This window comes from Symphalangus syndactylus, chromosome 7, assembly GCF_028878055.3.
Source record: "Symphalangus syndactylus isolate Jambi chromosome 7, NHGRI_mSymSyn1-v2.1_pri, whole genome shotgun sequence".
Lineage (NCBI taxonomy): Eukaryota > Metazoa > Chordata > Mammalia > Primates > Hylobatidae > Symphalangus > Symphalangus syndactylus.
The window spans coordinates 61378146-61401558 of NC_072429.2; the positions used below are offsets into that span (position 1 = coordinate 61378146).

The 23413-nt window shown below is 39.0% G+C and overlaps 1 protein-coding gene across 6 annotated transcripts in view; it reads left to right on the top strand.

Moving 5' to 3' along the window:
* PLAG1 (PLAG1 zinc finger) overlaps positions 1-15592 on the top strand; it is a 50368-nt gene extending 34776 nt beyond the window's left edge. For 2 of the 6 annotated variants that reach the window (XM_055286366.2, XM_055286367.2), the window contains 3 exons: positions 5301-5399; positions 8105-8463; positions 8987-15592. In XM_055286366.2, the coding sequence (XP_055142341.1) occupies positions 8222-8463; positions 8987-10247 (1503 nt within the window). In that variant the 5' untranslated portion in view covers positions 5301-5399; positions 8105-8221 and the 3' untranslated portion in view covers positions 10248-15592. Of the gene's footprint in view, positions 1-5300; positions 5400-8104; positions 8464-8986 lie in introns of those variants that run through there. The other 4 variants (XM_055286369.2, XM_063643302.1, XM_063643303.1 and 1 more) reach the window with 3 other exon arrangements.
* Positions 15593-23413: the final 7821 nt, after the last annotated feature.

The following is a 23413-nucleotide window of genomic DNA, read 5'->3' on the forward strand; positions in this document are numbered from 1 at the left end:
GTTATACCACCCATTGTATTTTTAAGTCTTTTTATTTTGATAAAAATACACAATCATAGGGAACCCCCCACCCCCACCCCACATAGCAGTTAAAATGAAGTGCTTCTAAGTTATGTATCATTAGAAGGGAGCTTTCAGTTGGGCATGGTGGCTCACGCCTGTAATCCCAGCACTTTGGGAGGCCAAGGCGGGTGGATCACTTGAGGCCAGCAGTTTGAGACCAGCCTGGCCAACATAGCAAAACCCCCAACTCTACTGAAGATACAAAAAATTAGCCTGGTATGATGGTATGTGCCTGTAATCCCAGCTGCTGCGGAGGCTGAGGCACGAGAATCGCTTATACCTGGGAGTTGGAGGTTTCAGTGAGCCAAGATTGCACCACTGTACTCCAGCCCAGGTGACAGAGTGAGACCCTGTCTCAAAAAAAAAAAAGAAAAGAAAAGGGAGTTTTCAAAAGAGAAAAAAAAATTTAACTTAACATGGCATTTTTGCTCTATAAAATAAGTAACCAAGGAAAATATGTCTGAATTGGGAGATGAAATTTACTTGATACTCCTTCTTCATTGGGTTATCTGTTCATCCTCTCTGGCTACTCTAGAAAATGAGTGGCCTGAAAAGGAACATCCTACTTGTACAGATTAGAGAACTGATAATTGGGATTTTCTGATTCCACTTTGGAATTCATTGACTTTTTCCTGTTGGTTCTTACAGACAAAAAGTTATGCCATTTTTCCCCTCACTTCTCACTTCTCAATTAGTTTTTATTATCTGTATACTAAATATGAGACATTTCTAAACATCATTAAGGCTAATTTTTGTGGTAAATTTCAAAAAGATGTCCTAGAACTATATTTTAATGATTGCTCAAAATGAGCTAAAAATATAAAACACAGTAATTCAAAAAGGGCATCCTTATTTTTGATTAACTTTAGTTAACTATGACATCTAATTTAGGAAAGTAAATACTGTAGTTTTCCACAATCCAGTTATAAAATGCATTTGGGACCTGCTGTAATTCAGGAGAGTTAGGTGCATGTCTTGGCTATGTCTCCTGCTTCACAGTAGTTGCTCCAGCTCCTTTCTGTTACCCTCTGTAGGGACCAGCAGCCCCAACTGAGAGTCTCGTCCTTCCTGCACCATACCAAGGACTAATGCAGGCATCAGGCATGTTTTCACTTTGGAAATTTTTATTAGGAATGGGAGCCAGACTGATGTTACCTACTTGTATTAGTTGATTTCTTAGTATTAAGATTAGAGAATGCTTGTTTTCTGAGGCAAAATAAGTATTTTTAGATAACCTTTTATTACAGTTGCTATTGTTTTAATCTTAAGACTTTTCAAATAGCTGCTTAGTTTCAAAAAAATACTGTTCTATTAGCTTATTCAATTTGTTGGACCAAATTGTGTGCATACTACATTATCTTTGACTTGAATATAGATATATACAGTTGTCCCTTGCTATCCATGAGGGATTAGTTTCAGGACTTCCCTGGGATACCAAAATTCACAGATGTTCAAGTCCCTGATATAAAATGGCATAGTATTTGCATATAACCTATGCACATCCTGCCATGAACTCTTCACATCATCTCTAAATTACTTATAATACTTAACACAATGTAAATACTATGTAAATAGTTGTTATACTGTACTGCATATGGAATAATGACCAAAAAAATCTGCACATGTTCAATACAAATGCAGTTTTTAAAAAATATTTTCAATCCATGGTTGGCTGAGTCCGTGGATTCAAAACCCACAAATACAGAGGGCCAACTGTAAATTCTGTCTTATGTCTATTACGATGACTAAGCAAGCCTGTAGGTCATTGTGATGCTGGTAAGCACTTGGCCCTGTTTTAATTTTTTTCATTCATTCAACAGTTATTTTAACTGCCTTTTGTGGGAAACAACAGTGAATAAAACTGGCACAACCTCTCTGCCCCTGTACCGTCTGCAGTTGATTTTTCATTCTTAGGTTTTTATAAGATAGTTTTTTCCTGTTATTTTTCACTAATAAGTGATTTTACAGACCTGTGGAAAGTGAATGCTATAAAAATTTACAAATTATACAGAAACACTGAAGTTGTTTCTTAAAAATGTTCTAAGTATACTGTTGCCCTTACTTCAAAACTGACTGCCTTCAGTTGGGTTATCTTAGTAATAGATTCTTTCACATTATTCAAAACTCTCTTGTGTTTCATACATGTAAATTACAATATTAAGAACTGGTAAGTTTCCTTTTGCAACCTACTTTATTTACTCTATATGAAAAACCTGTTTTAAGGAAATTTTTTGACATCTGAATTACTTACTAAAGGCATCTTGTAAGCATACAGGAGAATAAAGCTTTGATGCTTGATGGTATTTGCCCTTAATTAGCAAAATCTATGTTTGACTTTTAAATATGAAATAATTATTGATGCAGGTAAGTGAAAAAATTCACAGCTCTTAGCAAAATGATTATCAGAACTATGGAATTTAAAATAAAGAAGCAGTTTTAATACAGGCCTATTCTTTTGCTGGCATCTCATAGGAACTGATTTTAGTAGACCCTCTGATGTATGACTCATTTTTGCTTGTTAGTTTTTTATATGAGTCACTGTTTTAGAATAATGTAAAACATTGGAAGATAAACCTGGGTGTGTGTGCACAAACATGCCATACTCTCTCTATTGTTTGTGTATGCAAAGTTGCCTTGGAAAAAATTGCTTCTTCTGATACCAACAAAACCTAGAAGGGTATTCTGAATGGCTGTTCATCTTAGAGTGATTTGAAATGGGTGTATGTATTTTCTACTTTGGTTCACAGTTCATCAGACCAAGGCAAAGAAGAATTTTCATCACTTGAAAAGCACAATAACCAATCTTTGATGAGTTTTGTTTTGTTTTTTTAAGTAGAAAAGAAAAACATGAGTACAAAACCAAGTTTTGTTGCACTTTACAGAATAGTACTCCTGGTGCTTTTTAAGTTTTTCTTAATCTTATACAAGAGAATATACAGATAATTTTATCTAACTTTTCAGTTAGGATTACATAAATACAAACTGTATGTTTTTTATTATATCAGTCCAAAGAATAATTTCTAACCAGTCCTGCTTTCTTTTTTGGGGGGAAATATTTAGCAGAACTTTGAAATTATTTGGCAGCTCATAAGAACTCAAAATAGGTTCAATTTAGGGAAATTAAGAAATTCAAGATTATGTTTGGGGATAAAATAAAGTAAAATGATTGGCTGTGTTATTTTAGACTGTAAAATACACAGCATGGGTGATTTCTAGACTATTGGAATATGTCACAATATACATAATTTTAAACTGTATTGAAATACTTAGATGCTAAAGATTTTTATTGTAAAATGCCATTGAATAATAAGCATAAATAAAGATTTTATGAATGTATTTGAGAATGCAATGAAATTTATATGGATTGGAGAATAAAGGAAAAAATACATAAACTTATTGTTTACTAGTTAACTTGGGTTTTCAATTTGTTTCTACCCAAATCGTTTTCCACTCAGACAGATGTATTAGCTATTACTTTACATTAACAGTTGTTTAAATTATTTAAAACTGCCTTTATAAACTATCTTTTAAACTTTTTAAGTCTTAAATTTATTTCCTTTTGGATATTTGGCAGCTCTAAAAGAGAAAGTAGGCACTATCCCCTCTTTTGATCTTTTAAGTATAGTGACAGGATTTATCCACTTGCAAGTTGGTTTGCTAACCTGCCTTGTCATAGAAAACAGTAGAATAAAAGTGAAGTCGCGGTTTTAGGGCATTCATCCCTTCTTTATCACACATATGCTGTCAAGTTGTTCATCTTCTGTGGGCCTCTCACCTTAAAATGGCAATGATGGTAAACACATCCACCTCTCAGATTCATTGAATTCCAGGGAGATAATAGAGATGAAAACACTCCACACGTGTCAGGTATTTATATTCTTAAAATAACTTAATACACAAAATGGTCTTTCATATTCTTAATTACCCTACAAAAAACTCAGTATGTGCCCTGGGCAAGTAAGTATGTACAAAGTTAATGTTATTATTTTGTAATTTTGATGTGCAGAATTCCATTCTTCCATTTATGCATGTCCTGTGCTTTACAAAACAATGGAGCTTTTGCTTTAATGTTTAAAATATCTTTTATAGGTCTAAATTTTTGCTTTTCTTGTCTTTTAAACTATAAAAAAATGCTGCTTTCAGATATACCCTTGGCATTTTTATAATGATGCTTGAATGCCTTCTATTAAATACTTTATTGAGACATCATCAAATTCTTTAAGTATGGAAGTTTTATTACAGGGGACATTTTTAGATTTGTGTTAAGAATCTGAAAGTTATTTTTATTTAACCTGTCATTAACATATCTGTTAACTGTTTGATTTAATTATCCCTTTATAATCATGATATCTGAATGTTCATCTTTAAAATACTCTGAGTTTACTGATCTCTCATGCCTTGTGCCCTCTACAATAGGTGATTCTAGATTATTCTGCCTTTTGACCATTATTCTTTTCATGTTTACTTGTACGATCAAGAATTAACAGATTTTTTTCTGTGTGTGATCTCAGTCTACTAATGATCATACTACTGATAGACATTATAAGCTACTTTAAGAGTTTTCAACAATGACCTCTTAAACCAAATGATGCTCTCTTCCTAACACCCCTTTCTTCTGTAGCAAATCTATATTTAACTTCTCTTGCATGCTTTTGAAATCTAAGGAGTGCAGAGTTGTTGCTACGTTTCAGCCATCCTTGCAGCATCCTGAAAAATAAATTGGCAGGTGTTGCAGATAGCAAAAGTGTAGCTCTGAAAAGCCCCCATTGTGCTAGTGTGCACAGTATGGGCGTGAGTGCTTTCACCGGGAGCCTGTTGTTCTTTGGGTGGCTCCAGATGTACCCTCCGAAAGGGGCCTAAGATTGTCACTTCCATAATATTAATAAACTTAATAAAATTTTGATCATTTGATTTATAAACAGTAGCCCTAATATCTGTTTCAGTAGGTAAGTCAGATTTTAGAAATAAATAAATTTGGGAAAGAAGTGGGGAGTCATTCAGCATCACAAATTGCTATTTATCTAGGTAATACTTTTTATTTATGCATTTATTTGGTCATGTAAATGTGATTAGACCTAATAAACATATGTAGTTGGTGAAAATTAATGCATGACTCGTAAGCAGAGTATGGAATGTAAGCATGTGCCATGAAACTGCAATTCTTTTATCCTGTATTTTCCATCATTTACATACCAGTTCCATTTAGAGGATAGTCCATTTTCACTTTTTTTCCATAGATTGGCCAAAATGGGAAGGATTGGATTCCACTCTCTTCCACGAAGAGTCAATGGGACTGGCTAAGATCAAAGTCTGAGGCTTTTTCCATCTGTAATCAGGTATGCATTGAACTAAAAATCACTATAATTCTATGCATGCACCTTTAAAGTATTTGACTGATATGCATATTATGAATGTGATCTTTTATTAGATTTTGAGCTCACAACCTTATCCTATAGTTTGAAATGCACCTATGATAATTAATTTGAGTTTTGTAATATGCTAAAATAAAAAGGTATTATCAGCAATGAAAAAATTTCAGCTGGTCTTAGAAAAGTGTAATATTTGAAATCAGTGCAATCTTCATTGCTCAGTATGTACATCCAAAGATAACAGAATTCATTTGTTACTCCATATTGACTATCACCAATTTTAGTAACAATCAAATGTTTGTATATTGCATATTGGTGCACTTCTAATAATTTTTTTTAATAACTTAGAAGTTGTTTTTCTTAACTGGAATTCTTTGCCCATTATGGTTGGATTTTATAACACAATGGCAAATATGACCAGTCTTTGAAGTATTTTCAGATATTAGTTATATGCAGGGATTTAGATACTTTGCATTCCATGTAGATTCTGCAATTGGGAAATGATCAACTTGTTTCCCACGATGTTCTAAATAGATGCATAAAAGTATCAGGTTAGGAAATCAAATAATGAAAATTAAGGTTTGTTTCCTGCCTTGGTAGAATGCCTTATACCAGTTTACAGTGTCATTACTGGTCACAGCAGAATAGCTGTTTAGATATTTCCGAGGGAGGCAGAGGAGCTAGCTTTTGAATGAGAATATAACAGAAATAGAGCAAGAAGTCCTTGAGATCCAGAAAATCTAAAACAAAAAGAACATATGTTACTGTTGGTAATGTCAGTTGCACTGTGTTAATGTCACTTTTAAACAGCAAGGCAGATTTTTAGACCATTTGAATAGCACAAAGGCCTTGCCTGTTATCTACCCAATAAAGAAAGACACTTGAAGCAAGTGCTGATGAACTTACCCATATGCCTTACTATGTTAATCAAGTGAGTGGATAATTGCTGTATTTTGCCTGTTTAGAAACAGCCTTTACATAAAACACAGTTAGACCTATTGTAACATACAGTTAATTTTACAAAAATGTAGGTATTTAGAGCTCCTGGGAAAGTATAACTGGAATCCGTGAAAGTCAGTCTAATAGTAGCTTGGTAGTAGCTTGGGACAGCAAGTGTCAGTGTCAGTCTGGTGCCAAAACACAGGTGATATAAGGAAGTTGGTTTTAAAAGAGGTTGCAGGTATTATTTCTATGGTTTCTTAAAAGTACATCACAGGCCAGGTGTGGTAGCTCACGCCTATATTCCCAGCACGTTGGGAGGCTGAGACTGGAGGACTGCTTGAGCCCTGGAGTTCAAGACCAGCCTGGGCAACATAGTGAGACCCTGTGTCTACAAAAAATAAAAAATAATTAGCCAGGCATAATGGCATGTACCTGCAGTCCCAGCTACTCGGGAGGCTGAGGCACTTGAAGATAGCTTGAGCCTGGGGAAGTCAAGGCTGCAGTGGGCCATGATTGCCTCACTGCACTCCAGCCTGGGTGACAGAGTGAGACTCTGTCTCAAAAGAAAAAAAGTACATCACTCAACTAGCCTTTGTAAACGTTGAGGAATTGGATCTTTGAGGAGCTGGTTTTCTTACCCTAGAAACAGAGTCGATAATATTTACTATGTTTTGTCGATGAATTTTTAAAGGTTTTAATTCATTTTTAAATTTTTTGTTTAAAAAGATATACTCCTTGCTGTACCATATGTACATTTCATTCTTTTTCGCAGCACCAATAACAAATTGAAACTCTGACACACCTTTTTACCAACCTTAAACACCTCTTTGGTGATGTGTTGTGTGCCATGTCAGAAGTCCACACAGGTCTGCTGCACACAGGTTGCAGGTGTGTCCAAAGGCCAATGCCCTCAGCTCTCGGGGATGCCTGCTGACGCGTTTACCTACTAAACCTGTGTGCCTAAAATTTTTGTGATGTGAAAAACGATGAGGAAAATTACATTAACCATGTCTTTCTCCCAAAATGACAAAGAGCCATGCTCTTCACCTAATAAAACATCAAAAGGTTTTACTATTTGAAGAATTTGTATTTGTTAGAAAGATGAATCATTTCTATTCTTGACTCAGGAATCCCTCAGAGTATGATGACACTGGTATAATGCATCACTTCGGGTGGTGCATTCAACTCTTTCAGGCCTCTAGTGTCTCTCCGTGAAGTACCTCTTCCACAGACTCAATGGTTCACAAGGTGCCTAAAAGAGTTTTCAGTTGCTTATCTCTGTTTTCCTATAATGCAGTCTGACTAGAGCTGACATGCACAAATCAAACTGATTTTTAGAGACTGAAATATTTGCTGAAACGTTTTTAGTCAGATTTATGTTCTCTCATCTTTTGTAAAAATTGAAGCTTAATAATGCCACTTTTTAGAGTCATGTTTTGATGCTTCATGAGAGTTCCTGAAATCACTACTACTATGCCTAAGTAAAACATGTGTCAAGTGGAATTTCAGGGTATGTATGAACTGTTCATTCTGAGCAATGCATTTCTATGTATTCTGACAAATATAAAGAAACCTATGGGGTTTCTAATGTAATGTGATGATATTACATTAGACCAGCTGAATCCATTTTATTGGTTTCTTTTTTAATTCAAAAGCATCACATAGCAAATAAAATTTTTAAAAATTGAGTTTAGTTACAAACTAGTTGTTTCTTATTTTTTTTTTTCCAGTCCCTTTTTGCTTTCTTTTACGACCACATGAAACTTGAGAAGCCACCTAAAGCTATATCATTTAGTGGAGTTGGGCAGTTCCCAAGTGTCCAACAAGAAGGCCTGGTTTAGGCTGCGATGGCCACTGTCATTCCTGGTGATTTGTCAGAAGTAAGAGATACCCAGAAAGTCCCTTCAGGGAAACGTAAGCGTGGTGAAACCAAACCAAGAAAAAACTTTCCTTGCCAACTGTGTGACAAGGCCTTTAACAGTGTTGAGAAATTAAAGGTTCACTCCTACTCTCACACAGGAGAGAGGCCCTACAAGTGCATACAACAAGACTGCACCAAGGCCTTTGTTTCTAAGTACAAATTACAAAGGTATTAAACTCTATTTGTCTTTCAGATTATATTTTCTCTTATGTTGGCTGTTTGAAGCCATTGTAAACGTATGTATTTGTATACACATTTTTCAGCTAATTTGCAAAGAGGAAATGTTAAGTAGATTAGACATTGGTTAGTTTTTAGTATTCTAAATCACATACTTTTATGTGTTAGTGTCTTTGGACTTTTTAAAATAAAATGCTTAATGAGTAGAATTTCCATTTGTAGAAAGAAATTACAACAAGAAAAGGGTAAGGACGTTTACGTGAGTATATTCAGTCTTGCTCATTTGCTTTTGTAATGATAGCTGGAAACCAGCAAAAACTAAAGTGGCAACTTAAATGGCTCAAGTTTTGCAGTAATTAGGTATATTAACTATCCTTGTGGTATATATTAAGTTAAACAGTTTCCATTACTAAGGGAATTCTGTGTTAGCATAGTAGTTTAGCTTCCATTTGAAAAGTGAATACATGCCATTTTTGTCATAATAACTACTTATAGATTATATCTGTGTTTAAAGGCACATGGCTACTCATTCTCCTGAGAAAACCCACAAGTGTAATTATTGTGAGAAAATGTTTCACCGGAAAGATCATCTGAAGAATCACCTCCATACGCACGACCCTAACAAAGAGACGTTTAAGTGCGAAGAATGTGGCAAGAACTACAATACCAAGCTTGGATTTAAACGTCACTTGGCCTTGCATGCCGCAACAAGTGGTGACCTCACCTGTAAGGTATGTTTGCAAACTTTTGAAAGCACGGGAGTGCTTCTGGAGCACCTTAAATCTCATGCAGGCAAGTCGTCTGGTGGGGTTAAAGAAAAAAAGCACCAGTGCGAACATTGTGATCGCCGGTTCTACACCCGAAAGGATGTCCGGAGACACATGGTGGTGCACACTGGAAGAAAGGACTTCCTCTGTCAGTATTGTGCACAGAGATTTGGGCGAAAGGATCACCTGACTCGACATATGAAGAAGAGTCACAATCAAGAGCTTCTGAAGGTCAAAACAGAACCAGTGGATTTCCTCGACCCATTTACCTGCAATGTGTCTGTGCCTATAAAAGACGAGCTCCTTCCGGTGATGTCCTTACCTTCCAGTGAACTGTTATCAAAGCCATTCACAAACACTTTGCAGTTAAACCTCTACAACACTCCATTTCAGTCCATGCAGAGCTCGGGATCTGCCCACCAAATGATCACAACTTTACCATTGGGAATGACATGCCCAATAGATATGGACACTGTTCATCCCTCTCACCACCTTTCTTTCAAATATCCGTTCAGTTCTACCTCATATGCAATTTCTATTCCTGAAAAAGAACAGCCATTAAAGGGGGAAATTGAGAGTTACCTGATGGAGTTACAAGGTGGCGTGCCCTCTTCATCCCAAGATTCTCAAGCATCGTCATCATCTAAGCTAGGGTTGGATCCTCAGATTGGGTCCCTAGATGATGGTGCAGGAGACCTCTCCCTATCCAAAAGCTCTATCTCCATCAGTGACCCCCTAAACACACCAGCATTGGATTTTTCTCAGTTGTTTAATTTCATACCTTTAAATGGTCCTCCCTATAATCCTCTATCAGTGGGGAGCCTTGGAATGAGCTATTCCCAGGAAGAAGCACATTCTTCTGTTTCCCAGCTCCCCCCACAAACACAGGATCTTCAGGATCCTGCAAACACTATAGGGCTTGGGTCTCTGCACTCACTGTCAGCAGCTTTCACCAGCAGTTTAAGCACAAGTACCACCCTCCCACGTTTCCATCAAGCTTTTCAGTAGGATTCTGGGACATGGATTCATTACAGAAATGTATGTGTAGCCGTGCCCTAGATGACCATTTTTATTTTAGTGCCTACTTTAAAACAGTATAAAAATTTCTGCTTTTGTATAATACAAATTTTCATTAAGCCAGTATAAAATAGAAACTAGCTTTTAAAATGAGCTTTGGAACCATTTGTGTTCAGTTAAGTTTACCTGGGTATTTTGTCCTGATTCACTGCCAATTGTCATATTTTAAGACTTTTTTTTTCATATAGGAAAGCCATTATTAGTAGTAAACTTTTACAAATCCCATTTTCAAATTAGTTTTAGATCTTAAAATTTTCATTTTTGTCTAATAACAGTGGCTCTACCTTTTGACATCTGGCTCATTAAAAAATTTAGCAATAGAATGTAAATTGTATAAAATGTTTGTGAATAACTCAAGGGTTTAAATTTTCTTACTAGCTTCTAAATGGATTAATAATCAAGTGCTTCAAATGAATTAAGAGTCCAGTTTGGGAAGATAACAAATGTTTGTTAGATACACCATAATTTCAGATCAGTATATTCTGAAGACTCGCTATTGTCTGGCTAAAATATTTGCCATCTTTATTATGAGCCTTTAAGGAAAACAAACCCTAAACACAAAGCATCAGTATTTATAGCAAAAAGAGACTCTTTGTTAGGTGACATGGCATTTCGTGTCACTTAATAGTTGGCCCTAAATTAGTACACGGGATATTTTGTTGTGTTTCATCCTTCCTAACATGCTATCTTTTCATTTAATAATAGTAGTAGTGTATGGCATTGGGGTCTTCAGAGTCGATATATAGGTAGATCTCTTTAATCTTTTCCACCTTTCACATCCAAGGGGTGGGTCAAGTGCAGCCAGCAATTTATTTTCATTGTTGGTCCACAGTTAGTCCATAATCTGGAGCCATTGTGGAACTGCAGCCATGAGGTGTGTTTATCCCACAGTGGATTGACTCAGCCTCTGTGGGTGACAGACTTCTAAGCAGGAAGATAGACGTGAAGCACATGGTTACATTTGGGAACTTGTCTAGGGATCATGGCCCCTGTAGCCAGGGTTAAAAACTGGACTTTTTAGAAGTAAAGTAAAAGCATATCGCTTATATCATTTCTTGCTCAATGTGATACGTTTTTCTTTCCCTTAAGAACCAAAAGCAGAAAACAAAAACAACAGTCCTACTCCCATGTTATCTTCCTGATTCAATGTGAATCCATCTGTCTTTGCAATATTTTGGATGGAGAATTTGAAGTGAAATGCATTAGAAAACTACCTGAGGAACTACCACAAAGTTTTAAGTGACTAGAAATATATACAGTAAAATCCCACTTTCATGCATCTCTGGGAAATGATAGGAGTGTTGCAAATAAGTTGAGTTTGTAGAGGGTAACAAAGTAAAGTAAAACAAACCTGTCTTGGTTAACATGAAAGTAACAGTTGAGAATATATTATATTCACTGAATAATTATAGGCTTTTCCTCACGTTAGACAACCAACATAATCTTCTTAAAGGTCTAATTAATATATTTTTCTAAGGGTCAGTTGGGACATTAACCTAAGAAACATATCTATTAAGCACTTGTTAACACCTTATTTTGGGACCATCTCCACTGGGGATGGGGGCAAGGGTGGGAGGTTTTTAGAAGAGTATATATCTCTTTAAAAAAAACAAAAATATTTCTGAGCACTCATTAGCCCTATATGGAAACTTCTTTCCTTTTTCTAGGGCCAGTTATCACTGCAGATTGCAATGTTTACCAAGAATTTCTAAAAATGAGTGCAGATTACTGAATATAATACGTTATTTAAAATATTTGGGAGTAGTATAATTTGTGGAGAAATGTAAATTGTAATAATGTAAATGGGGGCTTCAATATATATATATATAATACACACACACACACACACACACACACACCGCACTTCATAGAATCAAAGTTGCTCTCTGAAGGAGCTTTGACTCCTGATATTTTATCATGCTCCTATTTTTTTTAATCCTAGGAGCAGTAGTTTTTATACTTATGTATTTAAATTTTATTATGAAAAATTACATTTATTAAAAATGTGTGTTCCAAAGGCATTAAAATTATATATGTTAATAAGGAAGTACATTTTTAAATTTCTCAAACTGCTCCTAGCTTTTAGTTAGGAGAATATTTGTTCTGAAAGTAGGCTTTTCGCTCTGCTTCATTACTGCTTCCTTTAGTTTCTATGAAACAGATTGCTTACCTAAATCTTTAGTTGAATGATTAGTGTTCAATATTGCTTTAATCACCATATAAAAGGAAAAAAATTGGTGACAGAGCACAAATAGAAAACCTATTTTTAAATAGAAATCACAAATAGCAAGTGTGGAAGCACTACTTTATCTGTTTAAAATGTACTTAAGAAGTTATCAAATTAGTGAACTGAGACATTGGCCTTAGTAGGCTGTATTCACTGCTAATTTAAAAAAGGGAGTACCAGGATTTATTAAGTAAAGCATTTTGGAAATGGGGAATAGCGCCATATATGTATATATGTGTATGTATGTGTGTGTATATGTATATATATGTGTGTGTATATGTATATATACACACACACACACACACTTAAATCTTGCCCTGCGTGAAATTCAAATACATGGAGGCACATCTTTCAGGGCACCAGTGTTAAAATTGTGGAGTCTTAATTTTCATGTGTACACCTCTTTGCCTGTTCCCGCCCCCACAGACTTGAAATAACACTTCAGAGTAAGAGGGAATTCAGCTAATTTGTCTTTAAAATTGACTGTAGTGGTCACTAAACCCTTTTTGAGAGAATTTCTATTAAAGATGAGGCAGACTCGCTTATTTGAATTGCACAATGTTCTAACAAGGATGTAACACAGAATTGGCATTTTTTCCTAGAAAAAGATTGTTTATTTCTATGTCAACAAGATATGATTAAAAATAAATATTGCCAATGCTGTTTTCATTCTCTAGTGGCCAGAATCATTATCCTTGAAATTTCTGGTAGTGCCTTAGCTTGGTTAAAAAAAAAAAAAAAAAAAAGGGATTAACATTAAATAAAAGTAGTTTAGAATTTGGACCTCAGACAAGATATTGAACCTCATTCAGTTTCACTTCCACATGTGTGTACAAATTAGGTCACCAAACACGGAAGTGTGAGTGTGGAAGGATCTTGGCACTGTAAGCAATGCTATCCATTGATGTATACAAGTACCTTTATAGTTATCGATCACTGTCAAAACTTTCATTTTAAAATCGTATTACCACGTTCAGTTTTTTAAAACTTCAGTTGTCCTGGCTGATTATGCATCACTCTGTGTGCAACTTTTTTATTTCATTTAATGTTTCTTTCAAGATGTGTATTTTTGCCTATTTGTTGCTTGTGCTTTATTTTTCTTAGTCATTTGTGGAATATAGTGATATATTGTGTTAATTTGGACAGTAGCGGTTTTTAAAAACCATATACTGACTGAAACATGAGCCAGAGCCGATTGCTTTATTAAGCTAATAATGAATGTTAAAGAGTACATATTTTCAGGATCGTTCATCTAGTGAGCAATACACATATTATAGGCCAATATTTTTTTAAAAAATAGAGCTTGGTCAACCTCTATACTACACATATTACAAGATATAGCACTTTCAAAATGAATCTAAACCTTTACAGAAACTTTCTTATAGGTTATGCCTTTTATTTTAAGACTTATTATAATTCAAGTGCCATTAGATGATATATATGTAGGCCTTTGATATATAATGCTTTGTGTACAAAAATGGTAGATGGTATTTTAAACAGGTACATTTTTACAGTGTTTTCTTATCAATTTGCTATATTGCACAGAATCAGTGTGTGTCTTTTCATAAGGTTTTACAATGGTTTATTTTTTTACAAGGTTTACGCGTCTCAAAGCACACTGTCTTCCCAGTACGTAAGTTAAAAAATACCAGTTCACCCAAGTTGCTTCTAGCCTACTGAGATCCATGTGACATTGGAGGAGATCTTTTAAATGTTTAGTATTCGTCATTAGCGATGGCTGGCTGTTAGTTCTGGTAAATGTGTGCCTAAGTTGAATTTGTCTTGTTTTTCTCACACTGTGTCAGCAGCCATGTCTACAACACAGATAGTCTGTTGTGATCACACAGATCTACATAAGTTGTGTAGTTTTGTGCTAAAAGCCCATAGGCAGCTCCTTTGGGATCATAGAAAAGAAGATCATGTGAGCAGCAATGGTGAAGGCACACTGAGATTGCACTTAGGGCCTTTCTATGATGTTGTCAACCCTCTGAGGATGGAAGGCAGTGTCTTTTGATGTTATCTAGCCTAGAAATGACACAGAACTATTGCTAATGTATAAAACACTTCATTGTATAAGCTTCAGTGGTACAGATGAACCAGAATGAATGTTTATGTTCTCAGAAACACTCCTTCAATATTATGTTGGATCATGCTGCTAATGTAACTTGGGCTACAACTCTTCATGGTGCTACAAACTTCTCTGTCTCATGCAGTCGTATTTTTTTATCCATAGAAAAAGGACTACATTAGGTGTAAAAGTGTACAATATATTTTTATACTGTGACTTAATTTGTCTTTAAACTTTTACACCACCACAATGTATTCATGTGCACTTGCAAAAGGAGATCTCGGACATGCAAATGTTACCAGAACAAACCCAGCATTTGTCCACAAGGTGACTGTAACTCAGAATGGAAAGTGGGCTTTATAATAGGGTGTGGAGTGAAGAACATGCTGTATGTTACTAACAGCCCTTTGAATTTAACAAAAACTGGGAATCCATTAGGAAACGGATTGCATCATACCTGAACATAAGCTGGACTGCTGAAATTGTATTTTTAGCTAATGAAAAAGAGTTTGGACTAGTATTCTAAAAATGTTCTAATGATAAAATTTTGAGTCAAAATAGAAAAGAAAAAAATCTGCATTCCAGGCCGAATTTTGTATATTTTTATTGCATTTAAAATTGCTATTCTGTAATATTGGGAAATCAAGTGGCTTATCGTGTATATCATGTACTTAAAATGTATTCACAAACTACTGTTGTATTTGTATAAAATATAGACAAAGATCATATTTTTTGTGTGTGTATAAGCTCTGTAAAATAGCAATCACATTATGAAGCTGCAGTGATACTACATTTTAAACATTCACATCCAAAGAAGCAGACTATTTATTGTCCATATACCAGATTTAAAATATTAATTTGCTGCTAATTAAACAATAGTACTGCAGCTTCTTGTGGCCTACAGTGTTATGTTTGCTGTAAGAATAAGATATGTGAATTCCACAAAATATATGAATAAAATTATAGAATGGCTTTAGATAATGTAGATCTTCCTGAAATCTTAATAGATGATAATTTTCTATTTGCTATCACATTTTTTCTTCAAATTATAAGTATTTTCTCATTTGTTTAATAGTCTAATAGCTGGTTCTAGGACAATATTATTGAAATGTAAAATCTAGGTTTTTGGTTTTAAAACTTTTGTATCTTTAGAGGAAGGATAGAAATTTTAAATAAAAAAGTCAAAAGATGATGCATCAAAACTTGAATCCAGGTGAGTTTAGAATTCAAGAAAGGGTATTAGTTGCTTGTTTCTGGGAGAAAAAAATTGGTATTTAGCATTTATTTAAGACTTATGTTTGTCAGTACTAAAATTATTCTTTCAGAGTTCCCTTTGGGCTATTTGCCTAAAATTTTGCTGAAGAAAGCTCCCTTGACAATTTGTGTGGACCAAAATGGCAATCACACATATTTCAGCTAAAACTCATCTGCTAAATGGTCAGCAACACAGCTTCCGAGACAGGTATTAATTCTAAAAATTCGGTTAATACCTTTCCAGGAACCAACTGTAGAAATAATTTGTTATGTATCTCATAGCACCTCTTTCAGTATAATAGGAAAAATTCTTGCCTTACCTTTTTGACTTTCCTATTTTCAGAGGGGTAAAGAAAATGAACATAATTCCAGTGTGGCAATTCCTTCCTCTTTTCACTTGTTTAATTTCTGCAAATTAATGCAGTATTTCTATATTTTTAGAATTAACACTAAATATGTTTTAAATTCGTATGAAATCATTCAGGACTTCACAGAAGGAAAACACTTGTGCCCTTTTGCCTTTTTCAGAATATGTCTGCCATTCTTTGGAGGAGCTAGTTTTACCTTAAAGGAAATGAAAACACTTTTCTCCCTGATACACTGTTAACAGCATAGCACATAAATTCCCAGGTTCTGTCTGCTTGAGAAAAGGAGTGGGAAAAGAGCACGGTGCTTGATGGAGACTGTATCCATGAAGGAGTGCACAGAATATCTTCTTTACTGTAGTCTTTGCCTGCCATTATTGCAGATGAAAATTAACAATTTTTTTTATGTAAACAGGCTAACTTTGCTTTACTCAATAGATACTTTAAATGTAAACCAATGTGTATTATAAATGCACAAGTGGAAAATTCTATAAATTTGAATCTTTTTTTTAAACAGGCAGATAGTCCCTTTAAAATAACACCTGAGTCAAGGTCTTAGGGTTTTGAGAGAATGAGAGTGGGAAGAGTAAAGGCCCCTCACGTAAGATTTTCTGCTTTATGGTATTAGAATTATTGGAAAGGTATTACTTTTGGTTTATTCTATTTGTCATTAGAGAACTTTAATAATTTCTTGAGGCTCCTTTCAAAGTGTTGCTAGTGCAGCTAGTAGTCTTACTGGAATAACGTTAGTAAACTGCTGTTTCTAACAATAATTGATCTGTTATTAGGATTCACACACACCTGATATTTTTAAGCAGGTTCCTGTAAACAGATTCTCATGACCTAGGAATGTTCATTGTGTAAGGAAGTTAATAACCTAAGCCATGATGCCCTATTTAAAGATTTTTAAGTTAAGTCGGCTTTTCCCACCCCAGAATTAATGGTGATCAGTGGCTGTAACAAATATAAACCCTGTAAGTGTCTTGAAGACCATATTGTCTAATAACTTCCAGCCAGTAAGTTCAACTCATCCCCAGCTTTCTAAGTTAAATTATTTTTTTTGCAGTGGTAAAGTGCTACTTTTGTATTTTGTCATAAATTCTTTTATATATGTCCATATTTATTCCTATATGCTAGCTTTATTGAGTTAGTCAGTGACCCTGAAAATGTTCCTCCATCCTTAATAGTACCTGCCCATTTCCTGCTCTGCCTTTTTCCATCATTATCTTATGGAGTCACCCTCTTATGGGATCACCCTCCTGACCTCAGCTGATCAGTCCGCCTCCACCTCCCAAAGTGCCGGGATTACAGGTGTGAGCCACCACGTCTGGCCTTCCCCTGCTTTTTTTTTTATTAAATTTTTCTTTTTTTGCACACAAAACAGTAAACATTTTCTAAAAATACATACAAACAAAAAGATGCATATCAAACATATTAGGAAGGTTGCACATGGGAAGACGGGGCATAGAAATGGGGGGTGGGAATTAAAGAAAATAAATGAGAGAGGGACTTTGTATGGATCAATGATAACTCAATCCTCTATTTGACAAAGAAGAAGGAGAAGGAAGAGGAAGAAAAAGAAAGTGGGATAAAGGATCAGAAAGGGAGGAAAATAGAGTATGACTCCAGGGTAGACCTGTTTTGTTGTTGCTGGGTTGGTTGGTTGGTTTGTCTGTTGTATTTTTCATATGTTTCACCATGTTGGCCAGGCTGGTCTCCAACTCCTAGCCTCAAGTGATCAACCCACCTCGGCCTTCTAGTGCTGGGACTACAGGCGTGAGCCACCACGTCCAGCCCCCACATTGTGTCTGGCTTCCGTGGTACACTTCCCAGACGGGGAGGCCAGGCAGAGGCACTCCTCACTTCCCAGACGAGGCGGCCGGGCAGAGGCATTCCTCACTTCTTCCCAGACGGGGCGGCCGGGCAGAGGCCCTCCTCACTTCCCAGACGGGGCGGCCGGGCAGAGGCGCTCCTCACCTCTTCCCAGATGGGGCGGCCGGGCAGAGATGCTCCTCACTTCTTCCCAGATGGGGCGGCCGGGCAGAGGCGCTCCTCACATCCCAGACGATGGGCAGCGGGGCAGAGGTGCTCCTCACTCCCCAGACGATGGGTGGTCGGGCAGAGGCGCTCCTCACTTCCCAGACGGGGCAGCCGGGCAGAGGCGCTCCTCACTTCTTCCCAGATGGGGCGGCCGGGCAGAGGCGCTCCTCACTTCTTCCCAGACGGGGCGGCCGGGCAGAGGCGCTCCTCACTTCTTCCCAGATGGGGCGGCCGGGCAGAGGCGCTCCTCACTTCCCAGACGGGGCGGCCGGGCAGAGGCGCTCCTCACCTCTTCCCAGATGGGGCGGCCGGGCAGAGATGCTCCTCACTTCTTCCCAGATGGGGCGGCCGGGCAGAGGCGCTCCTCACATCCCAGACGATGGGCAGCCGGGCAGAGGTGCTCCTCACTCCCCAGACGATGGGTGGTCGGGCAGAGGCGCTCCTCACTTCCCAGACGGGGCAGCCGGGCAGAGGCGCTCCTCACTTCTTCCCAGATGGGGCGGCCGGGCAGAGGCGCTCCTCACTTCTTCCCAGACGGGGCGGCCGGGCAGAGGTGTTCCTCACTTCTTCCCAGACGGGGCGGCCAGGCAGAGGCGCTCCTCACATCCCAGACGATGGGCGGCCGGGCAGAGACGCTCCTCACATCCCAGACGATGGGCGGCCGGGCAGAGGCGCTCCTCACTTCCCAGACGATGGGTGGCCAGGCAGAGACGCTCCTCACTTCCTAGACGGGGTGGCGGCTGGGCAGAGGCGCTCCTCACCTCCCAGATGGGGTGGCGGCCGGGCAGAGGCTGCAATCCCAGCACACTGGGAGGCCAAGGCAGGCGGCTGGGAGGCGGAGGCTGCAGCGAGCCAAGACCACGCCACCGCACTCCAGCCCGGGGAACACCGAGCACCGAGTGAGCGAGACTCCGTCTGCAGTCCCAGCACCTCGGGAGGCCAAGGCGGGCAGACCACTCGAGGTCAGGAGCTGGCGACCAGGCTGGCCAACATGGCGAAACCGCGCCTCCAGCCAAAGGACAAAAACCAGGCAGGGGTGGTGGCGCGCGCCGGCAATCCCAGGCAGGCCACAGGCCAAGGCAGGAGAATCACGGGAGCTGGAGGCAGGGAGTCTGCAGCGAGCCGACTATACTCCAGCCTGGGCCACAGAGGGAAATAAAGAAAGAAGAAGGGAAGGAGGGAAGGAAGGAAGGAGGGAAGGAAGGAAGGAAGGAAGGAAGGAAGGAAGGAAGGAAGGAAGGAGGCGTTCCCCTGCTTTTTAAGTCTTATCACACATGACTCTTTTTTTTTGGTTTTTTTCTTTTTGTTTTGTTTTGTTTTGAGACAGAGTCTCACTCTGTCACCCAGGCTGGAGTGCAGTGGCGCGATCTCGGCTCACTGCAAGCTCCGCCTCCCGGGTTCACGCCATTCTCCTGCCTCAGCCACTCCAAGTAGCTGGGACTACAGGTGCCCGCCACCACGCCCGGCTAATTTTTTGTATTTTTAGTAGAGACGGGGTTTCACCGTGGTCTCCATCTCCTGACCTCGTGATCCGCCCGCCTCGGCCTCCCAAAGTGCTGGGATTACAAGCATGAGCCACCGCGCCCGGCTCACACATGACTTTTATTTGTAGACGAAAATACGAACTATTTTCCTCCATTGAGAACGCCCCATAACACACTAATTCTTCCGTACTCCTTTTCCTGTTCCTTATACTGGAGCCTGTGCTTATCTGTCCCTTCACTTCCAGTTGTCCACCATCCCTGGAATGCTGGATTTCTCCTCCTGCACAAGAATTCCACATGCCAAAATCTTACTCATTATCCATCCTCCACCCCTTTTTAAATTACCTCTCTTCCACAAAGTCTTCTGGTCTCATTCACTGAACAGTAATTTATTTTCCCTCTAAACATATATTACAGTTGATTAGATCATCTCAGAATAATATATTTTCTAGTACTTGAGGGCAAAACCCTATCCACATACAGTTGATTAGATCATCTCAGAATAATATTTTTTCTAGTACTTGAGGGTAAAGCCCTATCCACATAGTTCCAAGCAAAGGGCAGATAATCAAGTATTTGTTGGATGAATGACAAACAGTGCCTCCCTGAAAGACTCAGCCATTTAAGATTTAGGAGACTTTTAAAAAACTTTTTCGAAATTTGACACTAGAAATTAATAAAATAATTTTGACATGGGACATCCCTGTTCTGTGGAAAAGTTTGTTATACCCTGAAGAGTGTGTAATCATCCTTAAACTTCCTTTTGTTCTGGTTTTCTGCATCAGCGTGAGGAGATAGTACACGTGTACTGTCTCTTCACAAGTACATCATCACTAAATGCTTTCCCTACAATGGACCAAAACTAGGGAGCCATTGAAGATTCTAATCATCCTTTGAACTTCAAAGGCTCATTAAGCTCTGAATTAGACGGATAAAAAGAAAAAATACACAGGTCCCAGCGACCTACAATTTGAAAGAGAATGAGACTTACCTGAAACACAAAGAAGTCAGTGGAGCCAGGTGTGGAAGTTATCAACCAGGTGTTGAAGCAAAAGACGAGTTCTGATACGTAAGGATTCAGAAAGTATACTTTGTATTTTTTTAATTACAAATAACCCAGAGAAGCAAAAATCGAATCAATATGAACATCTCCAGAAAGCAGAAGATAAACGTAGTGATAAGGAGTCACCAATAACTTGGTTAAATCTAAATTATTGATAATTTGCTAGTGAATAAGTGTTTTTGAAAGTGATTGATGCTAATGTAATATAAATATTCTCAATGGCTATTTGATAAACATAAAAGTGGCTAGGGTTGACATATCAAGTTCCTATCTCCCTCTCCCTCTCCCTGCTCTCCCCCCCACCCCCACCCCCACCCCCACCCACAGAAAGGAATAAAAGACCCCTGTTAACCCTTTGGAGACATACATGGAACCACAGAACAAGCTGCTATGGAGTTCAAGTTGGAAAATCCAGTTTGGGGAGCAATTTAGAGCAAAAGTAATACAGTATTTTTCTAGTGTCCATGCCAGTTATTTCACGTTCTTGTTTTATTACATTTACTAAAACCTCCAAGAAAATACAATGGCGATAGGCATTGGTGTCTCATTCCCCACGTTAAGTGAAATGAATTTTTTTTTGATAGTTAAGATACTGTCTGATAGTTTGGGGAAAATCCAGGCGTTTCTCCTATAACATCGTTTCCTGAAGAACCTTATATTCTGTAAACACTGCGCACGAAATAACGGGGCTTACCAGCGAGGAGTGCCAGAACCTGCCGGGCGGATGCCGGGCCAGGGGCTAAGAGTCTGCGGCACCTGGACCCTCCTCCCTCAGGGGGTTGGGCCGGGGCGCCCCGCTCAGGGGCGGAGCAAGGCGGTCTGGCGCCCCCACCGCAGTTCTCTGAGGTGCGCAGCTCGCCCGCGTGGGCGCTCCGGCCCGGGGGCAGCCTGTACCCACCAGCCTTCTCCGGCGTCCGCTGCGCCGCTTTCCGGGCGCGCGGGTCTCGGCCGCAGCTGGCTGCGGGCTCCGTGCCGAGGACGCGGACGGTGCGGGGCCTGCGGCTCTGGGACAGCCCGGACGGCCTAGGTGTACGACCTGGGGCGGCGTGGATGTGACGCCTGCATCCGGCCCCTCCTGTTAGGAAACCCCCTCCGAGCAGAACAGACGGTCGCCTTTATCACATGCAAGAATTACCAAGTTTGGCTGCCGACTTCTAGGAAATGCCTTTTCAGCATCTGTTGACGCGTCTGTATAGGTTTTTCTACTTTTCGTTTATTGGTGCTTCCATCTTTGTTGAAACAGGTTGGCATTCCGGGAACTATCTGCTTCTTGTCGACACATTACTGGATTCTCTATGCTAATACTTTGTTTAAACATTTGACTCCATATCAATATGTGAAATCGGTACCTAGTTTCCTTTTTACTGAATTTATTAGCCTTTGGAACTCAAGTTATTCCGGCTTTAGAAAGACTGGTTGGGTGGGGAGGAGGGTGGAGGATGGGGCTCATTTTCTTGCCGTTCGGGAAGAGCTTAACTATGGGGAGTTCAACCTGCTCTCTAAAAGGCGGGTGGTGCTTGAGGCTCCGCTTCCTCTGGGCAGTTCCTCCTTCCCATCTTTACTCAGGCAATCGCTCACTTCAAATGCTCCAGTTGTTCTTGGATCCATTTGGGGACTTGGAATTGCCAGGAAATCGCCTATTCCCTGCAGAGTCTCACCTGTGCTGCCACAGGATTTGCATGCTGGGACTCTTTCATCCCCACTGAAAGGAGACTCCCTTCTGTCTGTCGCCCTTCTAGTCTGACTTCACCAAGCTGACACTCAAAAAATTAAACCATCATTTGTGATGTGGTCACCCTTTGTTTGCTTTAATTTTGTGTTTGTAATAGTTTACTATTGGTTTTCAGCTTTTCACCTAATCAGTCTTTGTCTTTAATGAGTTTATTCAGTTCATTCATCGTTAAGACTGTTTGATTTTATTCCTCTTACTCTGTGCTTATTACTTTAAGGATGGTTTCTCTTTTTCGTTTACCTTATTTTTCTGAGTTTGATAAGAGTTGTTAATCATTCCACTTCTTCCCCTTTTTAACTTTGATGTTCGTTTGTATGTTTTAGTCTCTTTAATCACTACAGTCCCTTTTCCCCTGCTTTTTATTTTTTGTTTGTTTTGTTTTTGTGTTTTTGAGATGGAGTCTCGCTCTGTTGCCCAGGCTGGAGTGCAGTGGCACGATCTCACTCACTGCAACCTTCCCCTCCCGGGTTAAAGCCATTCTCCTGTCTCAGCCTCCCAAGTAACTGGTATTACAGGTGAGTGCCATCACGCCGGGCTAATTTTTTGTATTTTTAGTGGAGACGGGGTTTCGCCATGTTGGCCAGGCTGGTCTCGAACTCCTGACCTCAGGTGATCAGTCCACCTCCACCTCCCAAAGTGCCGGGATTACAGGTGTGAGCCACCACGTCCGGCCTTCCCCTGCTTTTTAAGTCTTATCACACATGACTCTTATTTGTAGACGAAAATACGAACTATTTTCCTCCATTGAGAACGCCCCATAACACACTAATTCTTCTCTACTCCTTTTCTCTACCCTGTTCCTCACAAATGGACACATTTACCACCCCCACCTACACACACCCCCATGGCACTTCTCGGACAACT